The sequence below is a fragment of the Rutidosis leptorrhynchoides genome, chromosome 7 (assembly GCF_046630445.1).
Source record: "Rutidosis leptorrhynchoides isolate AG116_Rl617_1_P2 chromosome 7, CSIRO_AGI_Rlap_v1, whole genome shotgun sequence".
In the NCBI taxonomy this organism is placed as follows: Eukaryota; Viridiplantae; Streptophyta; class Magnoliopsida; order Asterales; family Asteraceae; genus Rutidosis; species Rutidosis leptorrhynchoides.
Window position 1 is genome coordinate 322,561,311 of NC_092339.1, and position 11,482 is coordinate 322,572,792.

Below are 11,482 nucleotides of genomic sequence, written 5' to 3' on the forward strand. Positions count from 1 at the left end.
TAACCCTCTAATCAAATCACGGTTTCACCCGACTCGGTTAGGCCTCCAACTCGCCCGGTCAACCTACCTCGGCCAACCCTTAATAAGAATTAATTAACCCGACCCGGTTAGTCAAATACGCTCGGTCAACCCGCCTCGATCAATACTTATCACCAAATTGATTAACCCGACTCGGTTAAGTCGAACTCACTTGGTCAACCCGACTTGGTCAACACTCCCAACAACTTATCGATTAACCCGACTCGGTTAGTCAAACTATCTCGGTCAACCCGACTCGGTCAAACCCCTAAAAACAATTTGAGTAACCCGGCTTGGTTAGTCAAATACCCTTGGTCAACCCGACTCGGTCAACACCTAACAACAATTGATTAACCCGACCTGGTTAGTCAAACCGCAATGGACTAACTCGACCTAGCTAGTCACTACAACACATGGATAAACTCAATCATTACCCAAATCACCCGCACATAGATAGTACTAAAATCGATTAGTACCTGAATCAAGCGTCGCCAGATTTTCGCGCCCCGTCACTATTCCACTCGGGACATTCCGACTTCCGGTGTCCCTCCTTCCGGCACTTAAAACATGTGAACTTGCCCGACGGACAATCACGAGACTTATGCCCCGTTTGTCCACAATTATAACACGCGAATTTAGAACCACCCGTGTCACTCATCTTTACGCTCACGACACCTTCGGTAGCGCTTTTACTCTTCTTGTTCAAAAACGCCGTTGCTTCGAACTTCCGTTTACTAACACCGGACACACTTGGCTTCGACACCTCCGGTTCGAAACCCCGAGCTAACTCAAACAACTCTTCAAAAGACTTAGCCATTCCCCGACTAATCTTACCCTTAAATTCGTCATTCAGTGTACGGTAGAATTCTTTCCTCAACTTGTGATCGTCACCAACGTACTCCGGACAAAAACGAGTCTTTGCTAAAAAGGTAGACTTGAGAGTAACCAAATCCATTGAACCTTGTCGCAAATTGTGTAACTCGTCCCGGATTCTATCAAGATCGAAAGAAGTTCGGTATTCATCAAAGAACTCCTTTTTGAACTCATCCCATGACAAGCTCATACATTGTTCCTCGCCATACAATTGAATCTTGTCATCCCACCACAACTTGGCTTCTTCACGTAACATACTAGAACCGTACCTCGTTTTCTTCTCGGAAGGACATTCACTAGTACGAAAAGCCCCCTCGATGTCGGAAACCCAACATGTACTCTTCAACGGCTCCCTTACCCCATTAAACATAGGAGGTTGTGCATCCTTGAAGTTTTTGTAATGGAAGTCCCGCCTCCCATTTCCTTCACTCCCTTCGCCTCGGGGATAAATATTTCTAGCATCAAGCGCTTCCTCGATTGCGACCTTCACCCTTTCATCAATTAGATCGGTTAATTGCCCATCAACCGATTCCCGAAAAACTCTTCTAACATCCTCGAGAAACTTCGCTTTTTGACGTTTAAAGATAGCCTCAACCTTAGCCGTGAACTCAACGTCTTCGTCTTGATCTTCGTTGGCTTGTTTGCTCCTTGTAGTCATTCTAAGAAATGAACTCGGTTAGGAACACAACATGAATAACTTACACACACCACCACGATCAATCGTTCACAAACACATAATATGCCACAGTTCGTACATCCCATCTAGTTCAACACTTGTTGTACATCACTTGCATGACTTGGCTTGCAACCGTAATAATGGTTGCGAAGCATTATTACGCTCACACGCCATGCCGAGCTCATGAATACAACAACTATCTCGCTAAATATTCAACGCAAACAACACGATTAATAACAACATAATCAATACATAGCTAGTTCACCCATTCTCTAAGGCACTAACTAAATCCCGAACCGACCCGCAATCCTACAAGTCCCGCATAATAGCACACACAAAAGTCTAAGTCTAGGCGCCTATCTCAAGTCACCTAAATCCCTTAGACCATGCTCTGATACCACTTGTAACAACCCAACCCGATAACCGACCAAAAACAGTCCCAAAAAAAAAAAATTAAACTGCTGCTCAGGTGTGGTGCGCGGCGCGCTCCACTGAAAGTGCGCGGCGCGCACAAGGCATTCCAGGCTCTGATCAAACTGTTTTTAACTCGTAAAAAGATGGACCACTTCCCGACATATTTAGACCGAACGCTTTTTACGACAAACTTATATATGTAAAACTAACACGAATCGAACATAAAACGATGTTTTACAAGCGGGGCCCACACGACCCAAAATACAAGTTTAATACAAGTTTAGAGTTTCGACCACCAAAAAGTTTAAGTTCCAAACTACACAATGAGCATGGCGTTTGGGATTAAACTACCCAACTATCGGTCAAACTCCAAGAGCTACTAAAGCCAAAAGCGTCCCCTAGCATCAAGCGGGATCTCTAGTCCGAACGAATGCCCTTACCCTTATCCACGCCGGAACCTATAAAATGGTAAACAACGAGAAGGTAAGCTAATTCTTAGTGAATGCAATACTTATACATATACATATGTAATTTACCTACACGCATCCACCTACGAAACCATTACATACAACGAACAAACGAGTTAGCATCAACAAACACACGACTAGCAACAACGTTAGTATATAATTCAACACGATAATATACTAAACATAAAAGGGCATAAACACGCTAACCGTTCACCGCTTACTACTACCGACTTGTAGCCGACCAAGATCATCGAGTCTCACTCGTACCATGTCACCGACTTGTGACTCGTCATATGGTGTCACCGACTTGTGAATCACCATGTAGCATCATCGACTTGTGAAGTCCCACCTAGTGTCACTGACTTGTGATCACTAAGAAATGTCACCGACTTGTGACTCATCATAAGGTGTCACCGACTTGTGAATCACCACTATTACTTATGGGTCACCGCCTCGTGAACGCCATGTAGCATCACCGACTTGTGAAGTACCACCAAGTGTCACCGACTTGTGAACACTATGGGGTGTCACCGACTAGTGCACCACCCGTCAATACATATGAGGTCACCGACTTGTAAACCTCCAAGAGGTGTCACCGACTCGTGAGACACCTAGCGAGATACTACCGACCCGTAGTTCTCTTCTCCCGAATACCAAATAAGCCACCAACTTGTGACATAACGCCCAACACTCACGATGTGGCGCCAAAGGCCCACATCGCGTACGAGTAAATGAACCACATACATACATGTATAAATATTCCACTCACCTTGATTTCAAGTAAGGCAACTTCCGCTTGAGCTCCTAATCGTCCGATGCAAATCACCTAAGTAATTTACAACCGAATAAGCTAAATACACTAGCTTATACACAAAACACCATAAGTGCAATATCGACCCATTTGCACATGCATCACTTTGACTAAGTCAAAACTCGCCCAAAATACCCATAATCAAAATTAACTAATGATTATGTTCAAACACCCCCTTATGCTCAAGGTTCAACATCAAAACACTTACTTGCATCATTAGGACACAAAAATCCATTTTGACCCAAACTCAAGTCAACACCCATTTGCAAGTTTACACTTCTAATCACTTATAATCTTAATTAACTAGTGATTCCAACAATCAAACATGATTAACAACTAATCATCTTCATTAACAAACCCAAACCAACCAACAATGGTTATTAACACCATTTACTAGCTCAAACATCCAATTAACAACTAATGGGTTTATTTCAAGAACACCCATTTCAAAACCCCAATTATGAACACTAAATCAAACTATGAAAACTCGGAGTTAGAGCTTACCAATACCACCACAACGTAGCCATGAACAAGGTGAACAACTTTAACACTTGCAACTTCGTTTGATTCAAGCTCCTTCTTCCCCAAATAAAGCTTTCTCTCTCTAAGCTCTATTTATCACTCTAGGGTTTGAGAGTGTGTGGAAGAGATGAAGATAAGATTGTGGACTTGAAAGAGTCCACCAATCTGCCTTTATGGCCTAAAACCGACCCTCAAGTGAAAAGACCATAATGCCCTTCATTAAACTCAAAACAGAAAAACTGGGGTTTTGTCGCAGGGACAGTGCGCGGCGCGCACCATTACCCCTGCGCGGCGCGCACGAAGGGCTGAACAGGTTCTGTCTTCGGTTTACTCACACAATTTTCCCCACACGTCATGCACTCTAATACCCTTTTGTAAAATAAATAATCGGGTCTTACAACTTTCGGTTTGACTTCGGTTGACTTTGTTTGACTAGCATGATATAGTTGACTTTTACTTTAAATCGCGTCGAGTCGAGCAATAAGACAACGTAGGCTATGAAACCACACTTGTTTAAGATACATATATTGACGAACTTAAATACGTATACTTAGGTTACATTACTCGGGTCTAAACCGTACAAGTCATTTGTCTTTCAATCCGAGCTTTATTCAAAGGTGAGTCTACAGTCCCGCTTTTTACATGTTTTCGGGGATGAGAATACACGCTGTTATACTTATATTATCAAATGCTTTTTGTATTGACACGAGTACTATATCTGCATATTGAGTTTGTACACAAAGCCTCTAGCTTGAATACTTTAAATACCATCGGTGTAGGCACAATTTAGATGGACGGATCCGTTAGGTTGACAACCTCACCCGCTATAAAAACTATGGTGCATTTACTTTGAACATAATACATTCGTACAAGTGTATAACATTTTTATGAGGTAAAGGTAGGTATATTGGATTCTATACTTGGGTCATTGCTAGTATTCAGGTGCTCATAGATTATGCAAACGTTTCGCAACTTGGAGTTGTACTTGTAAAATCTCGTGGTCAAGGAAACTAAACTATATTTCTGATAACTGTTTTTCAGATACTATACAACGTTATTTAAAACTGTGGTTTACGAACAAATGAGATAAAACATGACATGGTATTGTCTACGAATATTTGAAACTTGACATGGTATTGTCTACAAATGATTGAAACTTGACATGGTAGTGTCAACAAACTTTTGAAATGAGACACGGAGTTGTCTAACTTTTTGGTTCAAACCTTGGTGGTCTTCCACTAATAACCGTTTTCGAAATGTATTTCTTAAACATACTGTATTGTTTACCTAAAACCTGTAGATTCACTCAACATTGTTGTTGATCCGTTTTGCGTGTTTTATTCTCAGGTATTAATTGCTTCCGCTGTAGAATATTGCTGTTACGTAGAAGTCAAGCCAAGCACTGGGACTAGAGTTAACATTCCGTTAAAGGGATTTTTGACGGGGTGTTAAAGTAGGTTCTACTTGTTTTGCAACTTCTAATCCCATGCATATGTAAACTACAAAATGATCCTAACAAAATACCATTTAGGCAAAAAATTTGATTAACTATTTAGTAATTAGTGTTGAACCATTCACATTTAATATACTCCTTAAGTTATATCTAGAATACTTATCAAATAATTATATTATTTAATATATTCATAATCACATATTCATATATTCATATATAAAGTTAATACATTGGTTTTAAATCACTAATAAAGTTCAGAATAATTATCAAAAGTTGAAGATGCTCACAGAAGTAATTGAATTCAATAAGGGTTTGTCTTGGTTCGTTCTTTTTGAGCATCCCACACGATATCCGTAAACATTAACAACAATTATTTCTTGTCTTCGTCGAAATACACAATATCCGAAAATATGAACGGTATTTCTTTTCTGGGAAGTTGTTCAACTTCGATATATTAAAGTCAGTAACGTTGAAATCCTCAAATGAATTTTTTCTGCCGTCGTATGATTTCCAGTCATACGCTTGTTTACCCCCGCGATGTACGTCGAACGAAACCTTAATCGGATTAATGGTGTAAAGGTGTGTGAAATGGTTGATAAAATTTAGAGAACATGTTGAGAAATTATTAAAATGTGTGTAAAATATGGTTGAGTTGTGTGATATTTATAGGTAAAATTTATTATTAAATAAATATTAACATTTATCAGAATTTTCGAAATCACACATTCCATGACAGCTTTAATCATCTCACATCCGCAATGGCAGTTGTGGCAAAAATTACACAGGGTCCCGACCTTCCCACTACCGGCACCCTCGTCAACACTGTGACACATAACCCCATCCTGAATTTCCCACCACCGACACCCTCACTTTTTACAGACCAGTACGCCAACTTGACTAAAAACGCACTTTTTTGGTGCCACATTCGGTCCCGGAGTCCCACTTCCAACTATACTGCTTCTAAAAACGAATCTTGACCATACAAATCTGACAGAAAAAATAAATGCGCAAGAGATTTTTTGACCAATCACAATCCACCACTAATTTTTATATATTATGAATTTAGTTATTTTATATCCAACTACCAATAATATTTTAACACATTACCGACCATAAATCTAACACTCGAATTTAACAATTCCCTTTATTTAACTTCACTTTGTGATCTTTGATGATATGCATAATAATTCGTATCGATAGGACACATCTTTTCATAACTTGACGAAATCCTGTCTCGGATTCAACCGGCATTGCAGTCCAGGAAGGAGTGCTTCTTCTCGGATATACTTAAGCAAACCGACCAGAAGACCATTCAAGTATACATCCGAGATGGAACGTCCCAGGTAGAAGCCGACCGTGACTTCACATAAGCCCATCGTACTCAGACAAGTGAATCAATCACCAACACCATTCATCCGGGTACATACGTATTGAAGAGGTTACAAACTATGTTGTCACGTAAAGGTCTACTCGACCAAACATACCAGTCACCCGACAAATACCTATAAAGAATACTACGGATAAATATATGAACCGATTGCAGCCACACCCGGCCAAGAAAAGACCATGAAGAAGCACTTGGAATAAACATTGGGTAAAAACCTTTTACCTAACCAAGAGTGAAGACATTCATCCGTCACATCATAGTCGGAACATACACTAGGTTCCGGGACTTACACCGTAGTCCCGGAACATACACTCGATCCCGGAACACACGCTTGGTCCCAGAGCAGATGAACAAACGAGTTATATGCCACATCAACTCACGAATCTAGGAAAAGTTTGTTAGGATCTGTTTTTTATGCCATGAAAGGGACAGGTATGCCATGAAAGAGACAGGTGTCACGTCAGCCCTCGAATCTGGCAAAGTTTTGTTATGACCATGAAAGGGACATGCGTCACGTCATCGTTCCCTCAAAACACCTATAAATATACCTATGGGGTCATTTACTACACAACACTGGATACATACTGTTACTCTGCCAAAAAATAGTACCGTTGCATTATCCAGCTGAAATACAACTCCGATAGAGATTCCGGTCGATATCGGAGTTAACTTTTACCCAAGATATTAACTTATTTGATCCAATCGAGTGAGGTTAATCACATCGTTTGTTTTACGCCCTTGAAATTCAGATTTCAAATCAGGGTTTGCACAGTTATTGAAGTTAAAACATTCGATCAATCCTTTTTCCTAAACCAAGCACTCAAGTCTAAATCTATAATTTATTAATCCTGATTTAGACATGATCAATCTTAACACATTACTTAAAAGTGTATCATTTGACTATATTTAAATTTAACGCTTTGTTTGCAAATAAGAAATAAACAACAACCTTGAAGTAGTTAATTTTGGCCCATCTGTTTTCTTAGAACCAGGTACAAATTTAAAAATCCACATCCATTTTATTTATCTTAGAGATTAAATTTCTGTTTGTAGTTATTTTGAAGAAGCAACTTATATTAGGGGTAAATACAAATAGTTATTTAACGGACTGTTAAGTGTCGTTAGATTAAGGGATTATTTGAGACAAAAACATAAATTTAGTGACTAATAATGTAAGTAATAATTGTGAGTGACTATTATATTATACCTATATCTAAATGGTATAGTGGAAATGAATAGTCCTATTCATTTTCACACTTTCAACAAACTTAACCCCTTAACTTTTAATTAAAATACAAATCGAACCCCCCACTTTATACGTTTACTTTTTCCCGCATTTCACAAGCTTAACCCCCACCTTTTATTAAAATACAAATCGAACCCCCACTTTACTAGCTTTTTTTTTTTTTTACTAATATTCAGTTTTCACAAACTTAACCCCCTAACTTTTATTAAAATACAAATCGAGCCCCCACTTTATACGTAAAGTTTTTCCAAATTTCACAAACTTAACCCACTAACTTTTATTAAAATACAAATCGAACCCCCACTTTACTAACTTTTTCTTTTTAAAATAAAACCCGAACGCTAAAAGAAGCAACTTTCACAAAAGGAACAACCCTTCAATGTTATGTCGAAAAAAATTCTTTTTTACAAAATAGATCAAGACTTTTTTTTTTAACTCGCATTCAAAACGGAGCCCCCGGCGCGAAGCGAGGGCTCCACAACTAGTTTAAACAAAAAATATAAAAATACGGGGACTATTTTAGCAATTTTGCCTTTAGATTATGTCTTTTTTTTAAAAAAAAAAAATCTCTTCATTTTTTTATTTTTTTTTTACTTTTCTTTTTTCCATTTGTTATCCCATTTTTCATGATGAAAATAAAACTAAAACTGGAGAAGAAAAAGAAAAGAAATGGTTAAATTATCATCATCACCTACAGCCAAAAGAAAGTTGGAACTACAGAGTGTTACCGTCGGCAGCCTTTTATTCCGTTTTTCTATGTAACGATTATCTAGGGTTTTATGTGTGCCCTAATTGAAATTATAATCGCATTTCATCGATTGCTGGTGATATATTTCTATCTTCTTTGCATCGTTGTGGTTTAACTGTCGTCGGATATCATACCTTCTGAAGGGTTTAATTTCGTTTTAGGTAAAAAAAATTAGGGTTCTCAATTTTTAGGTTAAATTGAAGATGCGCTTACTAAAATTTGTCTGTTAGTTTGTGGATTTGATGTTGATAATAATCATATTGCTCTCCTTTTTTTTTGCAGTCTGAACTTAATTATTGAAGCTTTAAAAATGGCAATATTAGTATTCCATCTGAGTTAATTACTGAGATCCTATATCGTCTCCCGTCCAAATCTGTTGGTCAATTCAGGTGTGTTTCAAAAGAGTGGTTATCTCTACTTTCATCACCACAATTTATCAGAACCCATCAAAACACCCTCAACCGAAACTACCTCTTCTTTCATCCGAACCGTACCGATCCTTATTTCATCCCGTTTCATCAAAACACCATCAAAACACCCTCAACAAAGTTTCACTTACACGTACCTGATAAGAACCACAAAATCTATGGTTCTTGCAATGGCCTTGTTTTGTTGTCTGCTTTTCGCCGTTGTTCGTGGTATGAGACACTCATGGTTTCAAACCCAACAACAAGAGAATTCTTGGAATTGCCAGTTTGTGATCTTAAAATCGAGGGTCATGACTTTGTAGTTTGTATGATGCGCGAACTGGGTTATGATTCTGTGACTGATGATTTCAAGGTTGTTACCATCAATCTTTTTATGAATCTGAATGGTCATGATATTATGTGTGTGCATGTTTATAGCTTTAGAAGAAATACTTGGACGCGGGTGATTGATTATTCTGATAACTATGATCGGTATCATATAACATCTAAAGCTTTAGTTAACGGGTCATTTCATTGGGTAGCTAAAAAGGTCCCTGATGAAATAAAAGTAATCGTTGCATTTAGTTTGGCAGATGAGAATTTCAGTGAAGTGCCATCACCTACTATGTTAGGTAATGGTAATGATGTTGATATCTTGTATAAAGCTTGCAGAGTTTCTGCTGTTGATGAAAAGCTTGCGATATTCTCGATGTCTGAGGGTGAAGTTTGGTTAATGAATGAGTACGGGGTAAAAGGATCTTGGACTAACATAAAACTTTATGGACTCAAAAAAATGACCAAGTTTTTTTTACCATTCGTTTTCTATGTCAATGGGAAACTTCTACTCGTTTACGAAAAGGAAATGCTAATACTTTCTGAAGAATGCTTAATTGGACACTCAGTTTAACCTGTCACTACTCATCCTCTTACTAAATTAGGAGTGGCATGGGATTCGGTTCGGATGGTTTTTGTAGCTTCGCATTGGTTTTAACAGGTTCCGTATTACTATTCACTCACATGCTGTGATTTGGTTTTTGCCCAACAATTCCTAATTTTGTATCCTCCTCTCTTCATAAAGCCGGCTAGAGCATCTCTTCAAAATCTCACAACATCCTGATATTTGTATACAAACGGGATGCATCATGACCGGGTGAGTGTTCATCGTGATTGAATTCAAACGGAATGCAGTTTCATGATCCAAGAGAAGATTGCTTTGTCTCTCCTGGGATGCGTCATGATTGGAAGAGGGTTCATCATTTTTATGTTATCTTAGAAGTAGGAACCTCTAGTGTTGGATTGTTTATTGAGTGATTAACCGGATTATGCTATAACAGTTGACTTGTTTGAATGAGATAATTATGTGACTACATGCGAGACACCATTCTCACACATTAGTTGGTGATTGTATTATGTTCTAACCTCTTAAGTCGTGTCGCTACATGTGGGACACCCAATATAGTCTTTATTTAATGACAGTAAAACTAAGCTAAGTAGTCGGATTTTAAATTGGTCAATAGACTAAGATATTTGTGTTATAATTCAGTAGGCTTATAACTACCTTTAGTGGTTTGATTCTTGATGTTATAATTCAGTAGGCTTATAACTACCTTTAGTGGTTTGATTCTTGATGTTATAATTCAGTAGGCTTATAACTACCTTTAGTGATTTGATTCTTGATTTAGAATACTAATAATGAAGTGTAAGAACAAAGATGATAATGGAGAGAAAGAAAGAAACACTTTGTAAGTGTGAGAAATGGTGCAAGTTTAATGCTTGCATTCATGAGTATTTATAGCCTAAAATCTCAATATAAAAATACATACTTTGTGTATCAAAATTGACTATATGTATACACCAAAATTGACTATCCATATCTATATTATTATTATTATTATAACACTCCCCCTTGGATAGCAATTTTATTTTGTTGAAGATCAACTATAAATTACTGCCTCGTTAAAAAACTTGCTAAAGAAAACCCAGTGGGAAAAAACTTTAGCTAAGGGAAAAAGAGTGCAGCATGGAGTTGACTCCCCCTCAAGTAGACATCGCTTCAGCTGTTACATCTTTTGAACATGTCTCATGCCAATGTTATGAACGTGTGTTCTGAAAATAGCAGTTGGAAGTGCTTTCGTGAAAAGATCAGCAGAGTTTTTGTTAGATTGCACATATCTCATTTCAATCTGGTTGTCCTTAATGAGATTTTGAGTGTATGAGAAGAATCTAGGTGGTATGTGTTTTGTTCGGTCACTTTTGATATACCCTTCTTTCATCTGTGCTATGCAAGCTGCATTATCTTCATAGATAGTTGTTGGACTTTTATCGCGTTCTAGTCCACAAGAATCAGTAATGAGTTGTGTCATTGATCTCAACCAAAAACATTCTCGAGTAGCTTCATGTAATGCAATCACTTCGGCATGATTTGACGATGTAGCAACAAGTGTTTGTTTTTGAGAACGC

The 11,482-nt window shown here is 38.1% G+C and overlaps 1 protein-coding gene across 1 annotated transcript; it reads left to right on the forward strand.

Moving 5' to 3' along the window:
- The first annotated feature begins 8,536 nt into the window (after nt 1–8,536).
- Nucleotides 8,537–10,383, forward strand: LOC139860238 (F-box protein CPR1-like). Its single transcript, XM_071849008.1, has 2 exons — nt 8,537–8,625; nt 8,918–10,383. Exons 1-2 carry the CDS (start codon nt 8,537–8,539, stop codon nt 9,927–9,929), a joined length of 1,101 nt encoding a protein of 366 aa, XP_071705109.1. The 3' UTR covers nt 9,930–10,383.
- Nucleotides 10,384–11,482: the final 1,099 nt, after the last annotated feature.

Coding starts and splice junctions, on each gene's coding strand:
- LOC139860238 (XM_071849008.1), top strand. CDS start 8,537: ATGGTTAAATTATCATCATCACCTACAGCCAAAAGAAAGTTGGAACTA. Junction 8,626..8,917: donor CTTTTATTCCGTTTTTCTAT/GTAACGATTATC, acceptor TAATTATTGAAG/CTTTAAAAATGGCAATATTA.